General features: G+C 44.7%; 1 protein-coding gene across 1 annotated transcript; it reads right to left on the reverse strand.

Moving 5' to 3' along the window:
• Nucleotides 1–11801: 11801 nt before the first annotated feature.
• On the reverse strand, nt 11802–14843 carry LOC146579431 (tripartite motif-containing protein 16-like). The gene has a single exon (XM_085269245.1). The coding sequence runs from the start codon at nt 14810–14812 to the stop codon at nt 13109–13111; it is 1704 nt and encodes a 567-aa protein (XP_085125371.1). The 5' UTR covers nt 14813–14843; the 3' UTR covers nt 11802–13108.
• Nucleotides 14844–19096: the final 4253 nt, after the last annotated feature.

The following is a 19096-nucleotide window of genomic DNA, read 5'->3' on the forward strand; positions in this document are numbered from 1 at the left end:
GCAATCACCCTGCTGTCCATTATTAAAGCTGCCATTTATTTAACAATCATTCAACTTCACCACTTGACTGATTCCCATAAATGCCCACATGGAGGCGATAAAGTCAAACACAATAAATAAACTGCACAGCAGTCCACTGATATTTGACGTCCTGGCAGCTCATGAACCGATTGTCTCATTTCCACCTTAAATCCATCTCAGCTGGAAGAAAGAACAAAGAGGCTGAAGGTGGAAACTGTGGGATTATAATATTATTTTATGCCATGTTAGACCCCTAATTAAAGATTGTGAATTATTATGTAGTTTTAGTTTGCATTATTCTCCTGAATTAGAAGAAGGTAATAACTATTGCATTTGTTAAACTGATTTGCATTACATTAGACTGCTGATTTATTGTGAATGAGTGATATTGTTTTATGATGCATTATACTGCTGAGTTATAAGAAATACTGTTCACAGAAAGTTATCGCCTTATTTGTCCGATTGGAAGAGAACAGAATATGCTGGAGTTTTCTGCCCCATCTCAGCAGGAGCAGATAAACATGGAGCCAAGGTCGTAGCTTAGGCGCTGTGTGAGAGAAAGCATGTGAATGTTTGGGCTTTTATGATTAGGTGGGGGCCACTAGAGGCTATAAGAGTTTGATCAATGCTCCACCATTTTGAGATCTGATGCTGTCTGCGTACGGTGTCCATCTCCCACGCGTGTGATCATTAAAATCATCGTTTGACTCAACCCAGCCGGACCAGTGTTGTTATTGTGGTTTTTCCTCTTGTATCCATCCCCAATATTTGAATCCGTAACAGCTTGGGGGCTTGTCCTGTGGTATTGGGGTGGAAGTTGGAGGTTTGGACGGTCCGAGGTTGTCGAACGGACAGGCACGAGCCAGTGGTCTGACATGAGTGGGCATAAGCCTGCTTATACAAAGGTAAGGCACTACCTGTTGAATCTATTTCCAAAGTGTGCCAAATTGGACATGATAAAATTAAAGTCTACTCACTGAAATTACTGGTAGATGTCTGTTTTGATTTTGATGAAAAAATCTCATGAGTTAATGCAGTTAGAGGCTGCTAAGAAATTGAGTTAGAGGCTCAAGTGTTTAATGCAGTTAGAGGCTGCTAAGAAATTGAGTTAGAGGCTCAAATAGTTTGGTAGGGAATTGGTCATTTTGTGAGTTAGAGGCTCCATTGATCACTAGGTTGCACCTGCCTCAGTCACACTCTTGTTTCGAGGAGTTGACTGCTGTTTCAAAGTGTTATAAATTAGTACAGGACGGCAGTTAGAGGCTGCTAAGAAGCGCATAGCCCGGAGGTTACTCTCCCTCCTGGCCGTGGACGCGCGACCTTGACCTGTCGGCGAACAGGGTTAGTTCAGTTTGGCTTAACTGTGAGGTACAGGGCATCCTGGAATAAGCTAGGAGTTAGAGTCACCTTACTGTGTTAAACGGTATCTGCGCTTTTTTGGACACTGTTAAATTGAGTTAGGGGTTTTAGAGATTAGGCCAGATACAGTTAGAGTCTGATACTGGTTAATTGATTACAAAAAAGTTGGACTTTCTTCGGTTGGACCCGTTAACTTAAATTTGTCGAAATTGTGTAGGCGCTAAATCTGTCAGGCCTGAGAGTAATTGTAAATATAAGACGTCTTTATTATTATTATAATAATTATTATTATTATAATAATAATAGTAATTATAAAAACCAGTAAAACCAGTAATAATTATTACTGGTTTTAAACATACATATTAATGGAGGATTGTGGCGAAGAGTGTGGATAGAGGATGTGAAGACAGCTTTGCAGCTGCTGGTGGTGAGTAGCTGTGTGTGTGACAGGAACTTTGCATGCCCATGAAAGGCAACTGCCTGACTGTGTGAAGTATGCACCAAGAGAGAGAGAATAAAATCTAGGCAGATGAAGCGAATGGATGTTTTCAGAAAAGAAATACTAAGCGAATGTTTTAGTGTTTTAATACAGGTGGATTTCTCTCAACCTGGAAACTGAGTACAGCGGAAAAAAAGGATAATAAATTAAAGGAATTGGGACGACAGACAGGCCAAGCTTTGGCTCAATATTACAGCTTGACCTCACTTTGTCCGCACCTGGAAAAGAAGCTTAAAGGACATCTTCTCCTCCAGTTATCGGTTACCATCACTGGAAATTTTCAGGCAAGTTTTTGGCTGAATTGTTATTGGCACCATGTGTCCCTGAATCTCACAAGCAAGCTCTAACTCCTGGCTGAAGACATGGAATGCTGTTATTTAAGGTGGGAAATCAAATTTTGGGAAACAAAATAAAAACACACACACAACCAAAGAAACGTATAAGAAAGGCACGTGTTAGAGAAATGCCTCGTTTGAGAAAAAAAGTTAAAATAACCCACCTACAAACGCACACACACGCAATGAAGAAACAGCTTACATTCATGAACACGTGAAGATTTTCCAGCAAGGTTAAAGCAGCGAAACTTAACATAAACCTGTTGTTAAATGATCAAGTTTATCCACTACTAACAAATAAACTTTCTGGGTTCCAGGACAACAACTTAACTTCAAAAAAAAGACACTGGTCTGACCAACCAGTGATGACACGACAAATTTAGTGGTTAAAAGATTCAAATTGTGACATGTTTTCTGCTGATTGATTAATACAAATGATTACTAAATGAAGGAAAATCCCTTTTTTGGCTTTTAAACATGATCTTAAGAATTTTAACATGTACCTGTGTTGTCCTGTCAGCTTGGTGGGTTATGAGTTGATTATATAGTGAGAAAAAACAAAAAAAGGGGGAGAGAAGGCTGACACAGGGCTTGGCCCCGTTGTTTCTCCCCTCGCTGAATAACACAGCCAAAACAACATAATTTTCCTGTTCGTCCGTTTTTGTTTTGTTTTTTCTCTTTATGCTTGATTACAGGCTGCTTTGTCGGCCCGGAAAGCTGAGGCTGACCTGGACTCCTGCTCTCCCCTCTACCATCTTTGCTCTCTCCTCTACCATCTTTGATGTGACCCTGACCAAATGCTACAGCAGCTGGACCCACAACAACAACCTGAAAATGTCAACACTGCTGCAGGAAAACGATCTCATGCAGCGGAGACAGAGAGCGTTAAATCCAAGGCCCGTTTCACTACACGGGGGAGATTTCCAGACAGCTTCAGCTGACAGAGCTGTGATGAGACGCCCATTAAACCCAGATGAAAAGTGAGGCCGAGCAAAAGAATGCTGACCTTAACAACGTTGCATTAAAACTGTGCAGAACAGTGACGGACCAACACGGATGATCGGGCAGCAAAAAGGGCGTGCCAGAGACAGGAGAAGTAACTGAGGTCAGGAGGCACCTCAGAATGGACGAAAGCACCAGAAGAAAATAAGCTGAAGGCACAGGTGTCGGGGCTCGGCCAGGAGCTGACCTCTGAGAAGAGCCGAACAGCAGAGCCGCAGAAGGCCGTGGAGCAAAGCAAGGGAAACATCAATGGACTTCAATCTGACGTGTACGGAAAAGACTCTGAGGTTTCTGCCCTCAGTAAGAGCTCAAGACATCAGAGCAGAAACTGAGCATGGCTCAGGAGGAGCTGGCTGCTAATCGAACCCATCAGTCAGGCTTGGAGTCCCAGACACAGGACTTGAAATCAGGCCGGAGCTTGCTGGAGTAGGAGGTCGCCAAACCTGACGAAAAAGCTCCAACAGCAGGACCAAGCCCTGAAGGAGCTACAGAAGCAAAAGGGTCAAGTTAAGGAGGAGCTGGACAAGGAGAAGCTGCAGGACACTGGAGAAAAGGACTGCCTCAATTCGGGCCAGAACCAGTATGGACAGAACTTTGAGCAGCAGCACCAATGGACGCAAACAGACTGAAATAGAGGAGGGCAGGACCCCAGGGCACGCTTCAGGCCGTGGTTTACCCAGAACACCAGAACAGGAAAGTGATGAACACAAACACACACAAACACACACGTCTACATGCACTGACTCAGAATGAAGAGAAACACACATATGAACACATATGCACTCGTTGATTGAGTGAGAACTGACACACACACACGCACACAAATCGAAATGCTGATTCAATTCACTGAGAAGTGATCCACACACACACACACACACATGCACACGCTTGTGCAATGAAGAGTGATACACATGATGCAATGAAGAATGCTTTACTAACAAATGCTTATGCTGACACGCAAAATGCTGCACACAAACATCCAAATACAGAATCTGTTACAACAACAAGAAGCCATTGATTGTTTATTGGTTAAATGCATTTAATGCATAAAAGCACCTCCTTTAGATTCTAATCCCAAACAGTGACATATCATTACTTTATGTAAACACAATGTACATTTTCAAATTTATTAATCCTGAAAAGATGAATTATGTAACGAATCTATGAATTATAAAACAAACATGAACTTAATCGTAAATAAAAAATACAAAGCAGACGTCTGGCACCTACAGACGCCCCCAGGCAAAGACAGAAAGTTCGGTCCCAGCTGATCCACAGATGATTCGCAGGTGCTTGTTTGTGTCAGGTGTGTTCATGAGAGGGTGAAGCTCCCAGGAGAATCCCACCCTTGTTATGTAAGAAGACACACACACACACACACACACACACACACACAGGTAGTGCCACTGAGATGTTGTGTGAAGTTTTTTTTTTTTTACTGACAACACAACAATGGGTATTTGACTGTTGAATGTGTCATCCTGGTGAGTTAGCTGTTAGCATCAAAGGTTCAAAGTAAATATGTTTAATTGTGTTTTATGTCAGAAATACGTCAGACTCACCCTGTAACTACATCATTATATTTTACATTACTCAGGAAAGACCGACTACAGTTAACACCATGATAAAGATTACACACTATAAATAGTTATCAAAGGACACAAATGTGTTTTTGTGTATATTGTTGTTGTTATTGGCTTAGCGAGGAAACGCTTGTGTGTCAGTTGAGTCACTCAGACTCTCCTCCACACAGTCCGCATTTATAAAGTGCTTTAAAAACCTGAACATTACAGCTAACAGTTACATTTTCCATTGGTGCACAACTTGGAGCTAAACTTGTTTTAAAAACTTTAACTTTACACTTATTTCTTAAATTCATCTTTGTCAGTTTTTCAGAGCAGGGATCCATAATGTCAATTTGCCTTTTTATGTGTAGTGTTTCATGCCCACTTTAAGGGGCATCTACACAGGAAGAGAAAACTAGCTTTGTAGCAGCCAGAGACCTTTGAATGTCAGTGAAACTCAGCTCCTTAAAGCCACAGCTATTAACCACACACAGCGCAGTGTGGGTGAGTGCCAAGTTCAATTTTGAGACAAACAACTGAAGCGAGTATTAACTACTTAAAGTGAAAAGCATAATTTTACACATGGAATGCATCAATATGTGTCCTGTGGAAATATATGGTGCGGGAATAGTACTGTAAAGGAATAATGCACTGTTTGATATAAGTTTCCAAATAATCACGTTGAGATCAGCCTCTGTTTACTGTCCATGTAGATCTGCTAAAGGATGCTGGATACAGAGGTGCCATGTGACAGAGAGAATGGAGTCCTGGAGGGGAGGGAGGTGGTGAGCGTCCAGGCACGAGCCCTGGAGAAACCAGGTAAAGAGAACGGTGCACTGGAAACAAGGGAAAAACAGGGTTAATGCAGAAGCGCTAAAAAAAACAAAAAACAACTACAAAAAAACAAGTGAGAAAAAGTGGCTTCGTTACTACTTGATGGAGTGCAGGTGTCCATTGACCAGCGCTGGAAACTGACTCCACCCCAGAGTGAGCAGAACCCAACCTGAGCTCAGGAGAGGAGAGAAAAACAAACTGCAGATACCACAACATCCCAGATTATCACACAGTTTCATAAATGTCTGCTGTGCTGTAGCAACACATGCAAAAACTCTGTTCTTTACCACAATGATGTGCTGAGCTGTTGTACTCGGGGCGGTCCCGCACAGTCCTGGCCTGGCAGACTCCCACTGCAGCCTTCAGGAGACCCCTCTGTATGGCTGGGCATGCTAAATCAAGTCTGAGAGAGAAACATATTTATGTGCTGTATATGAGATCTGGCAGCCAAGAGAAAAGTGTTGATCATCTGTGTTTTCACACATTTAAAAAAAATGGTATCTGCATTCATAAAATAATCAAATGGTGTAATGAAGTCAGGTTTTTCACCAAATGAATAGATGTGAATATATGAAATGCACAGAGGCCCAGTAAAAGAAAAAGAAGCATTTTTTGTTGTTAAGTTATTAAGTTATTGTTCAAACACTGAAAATGATCAGAATATTTTCACTTTATGTTCAGATGTTGAGAAACTCAGATGAGCGACTGGTTGTCATAGCAATGGTTGATAACCTTTGACCCCTTCTGAGTTCATGCTGTGGCTGTTACACTCTGGTGTTCATTCTTTCATTCATGCAGGCTCCAGGATACAGACTGAGTCTTTTGTCAACATTTCAAATGTGTCATCATTTGAAGTGATGAAAATGTAGAAACTGCAAAGCTCTCACTCTGTGACAGCTGTGACAGGATCCAGCATAGAGGTGGAAAATGCTGAAAGCTGGACATTTGAGTTGGCTTATTTGAAGTGTTAAAATATTTGGGAAGCTGCTGAAATAGTCTGAACCATTCACCTGCGAGGAGCAGAACTGCAGCAGGTAACAGCTGATCTTTGTGTCCTTCACACTCAGACTTAAAGTTCAGAAAAAGTGAAAACAAAGTAAGTGTGTGTGTGTGTGTGTGTGTGTGTGTATGTGTGTGTGAATGTAGTATTGTTCTATTTGCTGTTTGGCATTTTTCTGGTGAAAGCTAATTTTGACTTTTTGTTATTAATGACTTACTAATTTTGACTTCATAAAAAAAGAAGAAAAAACTGAGTTTGTGTCCACATTCGGGTCAGCCTTCATCTGACTTTTTTCAGAAAGCACCTGCTTACATGTTGCCTCAGTCTGCATGTCCCCCTTCACCACAGTCAAGCACTTTGTCTTTGGTCTCCTCTGTGTTCAGCATCATTTGTCTGACATATCTCTCTCTCTGTGTCCAAACCATCTCTAAAGATGCTGATCATTTCTGATCCCGTCAAAAATCCCAGTATAAATTGTAGCATTAAGCACCACAGTAAGAGCAATTTGAGGATTTTTTTTTCTGCATTTGGAGCCTATTTATTTACAGAGATAATGAGCTGAAGAGAAACTTTACATTCTTCATGAGACACTAAAACTTCTGCAGACTTTTCAGGCAAAGCATGAATAAAACGGCATTTGTCCTCCACTTCTACCCAAACAAATCTGTTATCTTAATGACCTTGTAGTACCATATCACCCTATTAGAGCACTTCGCTCTCGCTCTGCAGGCCTACTTGTTGTTCCTAGAGTATTTAAAAGTAGAATGGGAGGGAGAGCCTTCAGTTTTCAGGCCCCTCTTCTGTGGAACCAGCTTCCAGTTTGGATTCGGGAGACTGACACTATCTCTACTTTTAAGATTAGGCTTAAAACTTTCCTTTTTGCTAAAGCATATAGTTACGGCTGGACCAGGTGACCCTGAATCCTCCCTTAGTTATGCTGCAATAGACGTAGGCTGCTGGGGGATTCCCATGATGCATTGAGTTTTTCCTTTCCAGTCACCTTTCTCACTCACTATGTATTAATAGATCTCTCTGCATTGAATCATATCTGTTATTAACCTCTGTCTCTCTTCCACAGCATGTCTTTTATCCTGTCTTCCTTCTCTCACCCCAACCGGTCACAGCAGATGGCCGCCCCTCCCTGAGCCTGGTTCTGCCGGAGGTTTCTTCCTGTTAAAAGGGAGTTTTTCCTTCCCACTGTCGCCAAAGTGCTTGCTCATAGGGGGTCATATGATTGTTGGGTTTTTCTCTGTATCTATGAAGCGCCTTGAGGTGACTTTTGTTGTGATTTGGCGCTATATAAATAAAATTGAATTGAATTGAATTAAATTGAAATACTTAGAACATATATTAGAGGGAACAGAATTTATTCCATTTGACAGACTAGTTGCACAATATGGGATCAACAAGAAAAGATTTTTAGAATATCAACAAATTAAATCCATAGTAAAAAAGAAATTTAACCTCAGTCAAGTTGAATTACAAACACCACCAAGTGCGGTACATTTTCTTACTGTTAAATTCCCCAAATTATTATCTAAAATATACAGAACACTTTCTAAATTAGATGAATCAATATCCCTTCCTATTGCAAAATGGGAAGCAGATTTATCAGTCAGCTTAGACCAAAACTTCTGGTCTCAGATTTGCTTAAAAACCTTTAAATTGATTAAAAATCCCAGTCTGCAATTAATACAATACAAAATACTACATAGAGTGCACTATACAGGTCATTGGATGTTCAAGATGGGCTTTACATCTTCCAACAACTGCTCACACTGTCAAGGCAATACACCAGACAATTACATCCACGCTCTTTGGTTCTGTCCACCAGTTTTGGCACGAGATATGTGAAGACTTATCAAAGTGTCTGAAATGTAAAATTCCAACCTCCCCTTTAGTATGCTTGTTGGGAAAATTGGATGAGGTCACTACAGAAACTAATACAGTCCACATGGTTTTTACTGCCCTATGCATCGCCAAGAAAACAGTCCTCATGAACTGGAAAAATAAAAATAATCTTAATTCTATCCAATATAGAAACAATCTAATAGATCACATTAGTCTTGATATAGCCTCTGCCACCACATCAGATCAATCCCTCTGGGCTCCTTTGATCGGCTCCATCACCTAGCGGGGGTAGGGGGTCGTGGTTTGGTCCCGCCTTAGCTATTGTGGTTGATGTGGAATTGGGACGGGCTTAGGGCACCTGGAGGATGTGGAGCAGGGAAATTATTTTACTGCTATTGTTAAAGAATAATCATCATCACCATTGCATTAATAATATAATCTGTAGTTTATATTGCATTCAGAGGTTGAACAGTGTGTCTTTCAGAAAAGGCTAAAAGTCACAGGCTGACAGGAAACAGGCTTGCAGAGAGTTTGCAGAAGTGAAACCAGTCTTAGGTTATTTTGAGCAGCAGGCCAGACGAGGCCATTTGAATTACTAGGTTATTCAAATTGATCATTGCTTTAACAATGTAACAGATAGCTTTAAGATGGCCTTAAGATGTTTATGCATTCAAGTTATTATATTAATTTTGTATTTCAGATGCAGTTATAACTATTTTATACATAATGCATATCTGTGCTTATTTGAGTTGATGTTCAGGTTCATTAATGGTCTAAAGCTTCACTAGTGAGAGTGTCTAGATGATCCATGCTGAGGGAAAACTAGAACATAGAAGGAATTGCAATACATGCTTACAAAACACTTATATCAGTTTATTTTAATATCTTTTATATGTTCATATTCTTGTATTAAGCTTTTAGTAGGGGTTCTTGATTAAAACATTTATTTAGTAGATGACATATCCATAATTTTAGTTCAGTTATTACATATCTGAGAGTGGCTTCTGTCTCTCTGTCTAGAGGTCAGGAGCTAGTCGCGAGGTGAAATAGGGTGCAATTGTGGTTAGCACACAGACACACACACACTCAGTTAGAGAGAATCATTTATAGGTAAAAGTTTAATCATGTTTTGCTTGGGGTTGCAAAAAGAGCAGTTTGTCGCAGAACTGCTGCTGAGGTGCCAAGATGACAAGCGAGCATCCGGCAGTGACAGGAAGCACCTGTTATGAAGATAGAAGACAATTGTTCTTTTAAATTGTGTCAAAAGTCGTTGTGGTTTTGATATTGACGTATGTGTATATATCCTGTCTGTGACGCATGAAGGGGCGTCAGTAAATCAAGCCCTGACGGTATAAAATCTGTGTATGCTTTGAGGAAGTCGAAGATCACTTGCTGTCTGCGTACAGAGTGTTCTTCCCACACGTGTGTAGTCATTAAAATCATTGTTTGACCAAGAGCTTCTGGACCATGGTGGTTTGTACTCTCCTTCCTCAATTTTTGAACCTTAACAAGGACCCCTAGAGACGTTATCCCTGGAGGGCTTAACCCGGGGGTTGTGTTCATAACCTGGTTAGTGGCTCTGGTCGCTCTTAGAGGTTGTTCTCCTTGTGGCTGCGTGCAGCGGGGCTGGAGGATGGTCTGTACTGGTGGACGTAGGTTACTGGCCTGGTGACCTGGCTGTCCCTGAGTGGATACGGGGCAGGCGTGGGGGTTTGGGGTTCGGGGGTGCTTCGCCTCCGTGCTGGGGCTCTGGCTGGGCCCTGGGGGCTTCGGTCCTCGTCGGTGTGTCACCGAGGTTGTGGGCGGGTGGGTGCACGAGGGCTCAGCCCTGGCGCAGGGGGCCTCTTGTGCATCGGTCTAACTGGGGGGCTCTTCAACTGGCGGAGAGGTTGTTCCATCCTTGCAGGAGTCCACTCTGCAGGTGGGGGAGAGACATAGGAGAGGTGGAGAATAAACTTAACCTGGGTGTCTGTTGTCTTGTGTAGTCTCGGCGATGATTGAATGTTGGGGTGGGTACAGTTTCCTCTGCGGTGGGGTAGGGTGGGCTGCCCCGGGTCCTGTGGGGCTTGGCAGTGCTACCGTAGGCCCCGGTCTGGATGGACCTGGGCTCCCTTGCCTTGGTGGTTACCAGAGGACGGGGGTGCCTACTGGGGTCAGCGGGGGAGCTGGCCCTAGGGAGGGGCATCCTCGCCTCCCTCCTTTTCCTCCCCATCCCTGGCTACCTCCCTCTTCCCGCTCCACCACACTCACCCACACAGGTAGGGCCTTGGGGTGCGGGTGTGTCACAAGGGTGCAGGGGAGACAATTCCCCCCCCCCCCCCCTCCTCTGTCCCCTCTGTCCCCTCTGTCCCCTTCTGGCCACCTGTGCCTCAATTTTATCTCACAACTTAGACATCCACATTACTTACACTCTCATAACACGCACATATATATATGGCCTTGAGGGTGGGCACGTTAACGGCGTCCAGTGGACGGTCTGTGTACTTAAACCTACCTCTGGCGCCGGTGCCCACCTCTCAATTTTAAATCCATGTAGACATTGAGGGTTCTCGGGAGGGGCCGTGCTAACACCTGTTGCTCTCTGGCAGCAGCACCATGCTTTCCCTTGCTTTAAATGCACTTTAGAACAACACGCAGCAACACTACACATGAGCAGGAGGAGGGAGGTATGGGGTCTTCACACACCCCCGTTCTCTACTAGCCATCGGGGCGGGGGGGCTGGGAAGAGATGTTGGCTGTCCGATTGGCCTCCATGCTGCTGCGGAGCATGAGACGGTCTGCTTGCCTCCACCCCGGGGGGAAGGGTAACATCTCTTGGGTCTGGGTTCTGTTTCCCCCTCTGGGGGCGAGGGTACCTGGACCCGGGGTATAGAGTATGTTTGGGGAGTGTGATTGTGTGTACTTGTCCATTTATGTCAATCCTTACCTTGGGTGAGTGCTGAGTGTTTGTATATGTGTGCATGAGGGTGGGAATGCATGTTTGTGTCTGTGTGTGCCTGTTTGTCTGTGTCTATATGTCAGGTCGGGTCTTAGACTCCACCTCTCTGGGAACTCCCAGGCCCTCCAAAGTGTGGAGGCCTATCTCCCCTCACCACACTCCCTGCCGGTGACTGATGCCCTCAGGGGTCGGTGCATTGGTGGTTCTTGGTGTCCGGGGCTGGGCGCTCAGGTATGTACCAGCTCACTCCCGGTGGCTACTTGGCGGGGCCTGGCGCCTGTTGCTTGGTCAGGCCTCCTCCGGGGTGCGGGGGGCCCTCAGGCCTCCGGCCTCTGGGCCTGCGGCTCGGTTCACTCTGGCACAGCTGGCTGCTGGCAGAGCCGGCGGGCATGCCGGTGCAGCCCCCTCTAGCTTCTGCTCAGTGGATACTGGGTGACGCCTCGTCTGGGGATCCTCAGCCCTTCCCATGAGGGTGGCACGGATGCCCCTCCGGTGGTCCTCCTTGGGCTCTCGCACTCTGGGGCCTCTGGATGTCTGGGGCCTGGATCTCCTCCATGCCTGCTTCACGCCCTGGGGGATGGGGCTATGGCTCTCTAAATCCTCTTGCAGACCATTACATGTGGAAACCATTTTAATACAAGTGCACTGATCCACACAGGTGTGCACATGGGTGTTCACTGTTCGTAGACTTAAATTACACCTTTCTTGGCTGCTACTTCAAAGCACATTTTTCGCTGTCTGTCCTGCGTGCTGCACAACAACATTGAATATTTAGTATTTACTGCTGTTTACACTTAGCTACATTAATGCGATGGTGTTGTGTTTAGTATGTTGCTTTGGGTTTTTTTGCTTGTTTTCTATTGTTTTTCTCTCAACAGGTGATCCAGGAGATCCCCCCCCCCCCTTCTCACTGTCCCTCTCCCCTTCTGTTTTTCTTTTCCTTCCTCTTCCTTTCTCCCTTTCCTATCCCTCACTCATGTCTGTCCCGTCTGTAACAACTGAAAATAAAATAAAATAAATAATAAAAATAAAGGTCGATCAAATGGACCAATACGGCAATGCCACGATGATCCATGTGGCAAAATAAATCCATTGGGTATCCTTGTTGGTCTTCAGACAACAATTCTGACGGCTAAAGAACCAAATGGGACAGGCAAAAACAAAAAAATGCATAAATGATCAAGTGTGATCAAACTTTTCATATGAAAAATAATATTAAATGTCAAACATTAAGTATTTAATTTTTGTTACATTTTAAAAGTTCAAACCTCAAACACATTAAGTTTACAGTCATATCTGATCAAGAAAATCAACAATCTTCACATTTCAGAAACTGGAACCAGCTTTAAATGTGACTAAAATAATGATAAAACAATCAATTCTCTAATCATTGACTAACTGATGAATCACTGCAGCTCCAATATATTGTTGCATTTGACAACCCACTACAGCAACTACAAAATAAAACCACTAACCAGACTGAAGACAGATTTCAAACATGTTGAATATGAAGAGTAGTATCATTTAAACTCACATGATTATCAGCCATAAGAACAAATTCAGGTTTATATTGATGTAAGGTATATAAATGTAAGTACAGTTTGAATCAGTGCAATATTATTTTCACACATCAATGGACCACTGAACTTCTCAGCTTCTAAAATGTAAAGCCTCATTTAGAAACTGCACAAGTACATATAATGGTCAGGGATCAACATGAACCTGTCTTCTTTGTTTGACTTTAATCAACTCTGCAGTGTCTCCATTATACAACCCAAGACAAAGTCCAGCATAGAGCGGCTGAGTGAATGTGGTCTGGACTCTGTGGAGGAGAGTCATGGTTTCAGAGACGCTGTAGAAAGACAGAATACCTGCTCTGTGATCCAGGTACACTCCTACTCTGGAGGACCGAGGACCTGAGAGGACAGTTGGGACATTGTTGTACAAAAATTTACAACTGTTTGTGTCACAACGTAATGCCCAAGATTTGTCATTGTTTCCAAATAAACATTCATTGCCCGTCCCCGCTCTGCTGATATTCTTGTATGCACTTGCTACACGAACTGCTCCCCCTCTCCACTCCACCTCCCAGTAACAACGTCCAGTCAGACTCTCTCTACTCAGGACCTGTAAACATCCAGTGAATCTGTCTGGATGATCAGAATAAAACTGTTGTTGTTTCATAAATGTTACTTTTCTGTTCCCCTCAGATAATAACAGACGTCTGTGTGCTGTGTTTGGATCCAGTGTGATTTCATGTGAATATTTTAAGAATCCAGCTCTGGTCTTTGGCTCTGGTGGTGACAGTAAAACATCCACTTCAGTGACTGTCAGTGAGATGTTTGTCCATTCCTCTCTCAGAATGTCCTGTAGTTTATCTCTGGTCTCTGACACAGCTGCTGTCACATCCTCAAAGTAGCTCAGAGGACGAATATTGATGCTGGATGAGTGTGTAGACTCACTGAGTGCTGACAGTGAGGGGTAGTTGTGTAGAAACTGGTTGTGATCCTCTGTGTGTGAGAGCTGCTCCAGCTCGCCGTCTTTCCTCTTCAGCTCAGCGATCTCCTGCTCCAGCTTCTCCTGAAGCTCTTTGACTCGACTCACTTCAGTTTCCTGCTGGGATCTGACCTGCTGCTTCACATCAGAGCTTCTTTTCTGGATGAGACGGATCAGCTCAGTGAACATCTTCTCACTGTCCTCCACTGCTTTATCAGCAGAGCCATTGATGGCCTCCACCTCCTGTTGAAGCAGCTTCACATCTTTCTCTCGCTCCTGGATTCTCTGCTGGATGTTTAGTCGTCTCACCTCGAGCTCCTTCTGCTTCTCAGTCCTTTCTGCTGCAGCTGGGACTGTTTCATGGCCTTTATGTTCATCCACTGTGCAGAGATAACAAATACTCTGCTGATCAGTACGACAGAAAATCTTCATCACCTCATCATGACGAGAGCAGATTTTCTCCTGGAGCTTCTTGGAGGGGGCCACCAGCTTGTGTTTCTTAAACTGAACTACATCATAATGAGGTTGGAGGTGTTTCTCACAGTAAGAAATTAAACAGACTAAACAGGACTTGATGGCTTTCAGTTTCCTCCCAGTGCAGACATCACAGGCCACATCTTCAGGTCCAGCATAGCAGTGATCAGCTGGAGCATCTTGGAGTCCAGTCTTCTTCAGCTGCTCCACTAAAGCTGCTAACATGGTGTTTTTCTCCAGGACAGGCCTCGGTATGAAAGTTTTCCTGCACTGAGGGCAGCTGTGGATTCCCTTCCTGTCCTCTTCATCCCAGAAACCTTTAATACAGTTCCTGCAGTAGCTGTGTCCACAGGTTGTAGTCACCGGATCCTTCAGTAGATCCAAACAGATGGAACAAGAGAAGATTTCTCGATCCAGCTGAACTCCTTTCTGTGCCATTTCTCCTCTCAGTGTCAGTGACTGTGTGAGTTTCTCGTCCTTATGACTGTAACTAGTCTGAGCTCTGATCTCAACAACATGTTTCTGCAGTGAATGGAGCCTGTCAGCTCTTACATGTCACCACATGTTGGTTACACCCATCTTCAAAGTGCAGATTTGAAGGGGAGGGAATGAGGAAACATGTGCACAGAGAGGAGGTGCTGTGTTCAAGAGCAGGAAGAAGAGGGAGGGTTATCAGGCTGTGCTTCACTCCAGGAAGAGGAGCAGTTTGAGAGCGATACTGTGTGTTTAACCCTTTTTTATTTACTGCTCACATTAACTTTTAAGCTTGTTAACCCTTTCTTTTCTATAAATAAACTTCACTTTAAAAATGTCTTCAGTTCTCACTGAAGTTAACAAACAGTTTTAGTCAATGCATGAGGATAATGATCCTAATCATACAGATAAGGAAGCCACTGACATGATGCTTATGTTGCATTTAAGTTTGTGTTCATTTCAGTTGTTTCTGTCCCTCAAACACCATCAGAGGTGAGAGGGTGCAGCGGGTGTAGTAGTTGGTATATGAGGCAGTAAACAAATTAAAGAGTTTTCTTACACATTCATCTCCACAAAAATGTGATAAATGTTTGACAGGAATAAAAAGAAACTCTGATCCTTCTTTAAAAGTATTTTACGGTCGAGTTGATCACACGGAATCGTCTTGAGCAGGGACGTGGCTAAATACAGGTATGTGAGAACCAGTGTACGGTTTTTACTAAGCTAACTACCTTTAATTTAGTAAACTCCCACCGTAAGGGTGTGTTTTAACTGATGAAACTGTGTCGTACTCAGGCTCGGACATCTGATTGCTGCCTTTTATAAGCTTTATTGCACAAGCTAACACCATTACAGTAACCTTGCCTTTACAGAAGCCAGGTAATCAACTGAAAGACACAAAATAAAACAACCATACAACATTAACAAAGCAACACTATTAATGACAGTACAGTTTGGTAATATTCATATCTATAGCTTTAACATGTTACTTAGTTAACACAGAAACTCACCAGCTCGGCTTCATCAGTCATAACAGCAATATCAATGAAAATAAGATCCGGCAGGTAGGATCTATGAGTGCCCGTTAACACGTACCATCCCAGACTTACATAAATCACTCCGTCTTAAATAAATTTGTCATTTAAAGCAAATATGGGTCTGGCTGATAATAAATCCCAACAAACAAATTGGCATGTTAGTAGTATGGGAAAAAACCACACACCTCCCACTTGGGCTACGTGTCAGACTAAGTAGGCCACAATAACCAGTAGCAGTAAACACTAATATAGAAAACAAAAACCCTTATAACCGTGTTTTAAACAGGTTGGGCCTGGTCCCCACACCAAAGAGTCCCCAATCCGCAAGTATTTCTCAGGTACTCAGGGGGATGAACCACATCCCTCTTGCTCCTCTACTGGCAGTAACACCACCAACCTCCTTACGTCCCTGTGGAGAATGGTGGAATGACATGGTTCCCTGTCCTTCCTTGCCTGAGACCAGTTGATGGGACGACTACAACAAATCCTTACTTTGACGTCTCGAAAAACACCCCGGTGATCTGGATCTGCCTCTTCCACGCGGCCCAGCCTGAAACGGCCCCTAAGTGCGTTCTGATTTGCCACCCAGACAAGGTCCCCAACAGAGACATTTCTCGCCAGGGCATGCCATTTTTGCCGAACAAACAGGTGCGGCCCGGCCAACTGACTCCACCGTCTCCAAAACTTGTCCACTTCCACCTGGACTGCACGTAGACGACTGAATGGGTAGGCAGGGAACTCAAAACCTATGTTGTCGCCTCTGGGTCCTGCCCGACCCAACAACAAAGAGTTTGGTGTCACAACATCTACAATTTCTTTCTGAACTTGAGCTCTGGCCCCGATAGGCCTCTCATTGGTGATGTTGGCCGTCAAATAGAGGAGGGCTTGGAATTCCAGAGCAGTCAAGTTTCCCTCCTCACAAGCGTTACTCAACGCCCTTTTCAACACGCGAACAGCTGCCTCTGCTGCTCCATTCCGGTGTGGGGAGTCCGCTGTACTAAACTCCCACATCCAGTCAGAACCAACTATGGCTGCCTTTCTTTGGATCTCTTCTTTGTCGATACTCGCAAGGAAATCGTAGCGCTCCTTCAGTGCAGGTTTAGCTCCCACGAAATTGGTCCCCTGGTCAGACCAGAGTTTCTTGGGGTGACCCCTCAGAGCAGTAAACCACTGGTATGCCTTCAGAAAGCCCTCAGTTGACAGATCTTCAACTATGTCTGCTTGAACTGCTCTTGAGGCCATACAGCTAAAAACCATGCCCTCGTCGCCTTACTGAGCAACATATCCACGAATCAATCACCTTCCGTACGATCCTGGAACCTTGAACTACCTAGCCCCTCTTCCTCATCCGAAGAAGGGTGGCAGAAACACCTTCATGGTTGACACAATGGGCGTCCTCAACAAGGAGAGAGCTTAACCGACACTTGTAGGGGATCAATGGGACCGGTGGTGGTTGAGCGTCGCCATAGGGAAAGTCACACCAGCTTGGGCAGCGAGGCATAAGTCCTGAAATGCCTCTACCCACTCCTGAGCCGTGGGCACTGCCTCCCACTTTAATCCTACAGCAGTTCAACCCCTGCCAGATAACCTAAAGCACAAGGCTCTGTGGACATAAGCTATGACCCCACAGAGCTTGGCTAGGCAATTGAACCGTGAAAGATCTACTTGATTTATCAAGGCTGAACCCCAGTACTCCTTGATCCTGAAGACATTAGAAGCAACAGAAGGAGACCCTTTTGTCACGGCGAGTGAGAAGAGCTGTGTGAAAAAGAAAAAAGAGGATCCAAGCGCAGGCAGTTGTGAAGGTGTGAAGGTGATTTATTGAACACAAAAATATAGAGAGGCAAACGGCAAAACGGAGAACTAAACTATACTGGGACAACTAAACTACAGAGCATGAACAAGAACACGAACCTGAACATAAAGGAAGGAAGGCGATGGTACATGATGATGATGACGACAGGGAACACATGGATGAAACATGGTGGATACTCAGACGGACCAGCAACTACAATGACAGAGGACACGACTTAAATACACACAGAGAAACACAGGGGAATTACACACAGGTGGTGGACACAGCTGGGAATAATCAACAAGACGAGACAGAGGTAAAACTGAACACACTCACATGACGCAGACCTTCACAATAAAACAGGAACAAGAAACCATCACACTAAGACCCAGACTCGACATAGAGAGACTGACAGAAAATGACACACGGAACTAGACAAATACTAAGCAGACACAACCGAAGAACAAATCCTAAACACAAACAGAGACATGAAACTCTAATAATAAACATCATAATCATCATCATTAACACGACAAGAGAACAAGAAAACAATCCCTGATGCAAACTTAAACCAAAACATAATAAACTCAAAATACTGGGTAGAAACTGACCCAGAACCGTGACAGTACCCCCCCCCCCCCCCCCCCCCTCCAAGGGCTGGCTCCCGACAGCCCCAAACAGAAAACAGAACAACAAAACCGAGCACCAGACCAGGGCGGGCGGAGGGGGTCCAGGAAGGAGGGTCCGAAACAAAAAAACAAGGAGCACAAGAGTCCAGATCAAACCAAAAACAGGTCAACACAAAACAAGACTATTCATGAGTCCACAGTAAAGTCTGGGGGTCGATTGGAGGTCAACAACACAAGAGCCAAAACAGTTCAGGGGGCCGACTGTGCACACGGCAGCGACGGGCAAACAGTTCAGGAGGCCGACCATGCACACGGCAACGGCGGCCGCGCAGGCAAAACCAATGAGGAGGCCGACCACTTGGAAGGCAGTGGCGGCCACCGAGCAGGTCCAGAGGTCGGCTGCGATGCCAGCGGCGGCGACGAACTCCTTCCGGAGGCCGTCCCCGAAGGCCATAATGCCAACTTAGAGGCCTGGAAAACGGCCGGCAGAGGCGAGGCGGAACAGGTCGAGCTGGCTCTGACGGCTGTGTGGCAACCGCAGGACCAGACGAGGCAGGACCAGACGAGGCAGGACCAGACGAAGGCGGAGCTGGACCAGACGAAGACGAAGGCGATGTCACGGAGGCTGGACTAGGCGTGGATGAAGCCACAGAGGCTGGACCAGGCGTGGATGAAGCCACAGAACCTGATGGCAGCGATGCTGCAGGCGGTGATGCTGCAGGCGGTGATGCGAATGCTGTAGGCGATGATGCGAATGCTACAGGCGATGATGCGAATGCTACAGGCG

Source organism: Mchenga conophoros, linkage group LG3 (genome assembly GCF_057382185.1).
Source record: "Mchenga conophoros isolate Kocher_MC1m ecotype Shallow Benthic linkage group LG3, M_conophoros_male_GT1.1, whole genome shotgun sequence".
Classification (NCBI taxonomy): Eukaryota; Metazoa; Chordata; class Actinopteri; order Cichliformes; family Cichlidae; genus Mchenga; species Mchenga conophoros.

Bases quoted from the DNA above. Each gene is read 5' to 3' on its own strand.
- LOC146579431 (XM_085269245.1), bottom strand. From the start codon at position 14,812: ATGGCACAGAAAGGAGTTCAGCTGGATCGAGAAATCTTCTCTTGTTCC.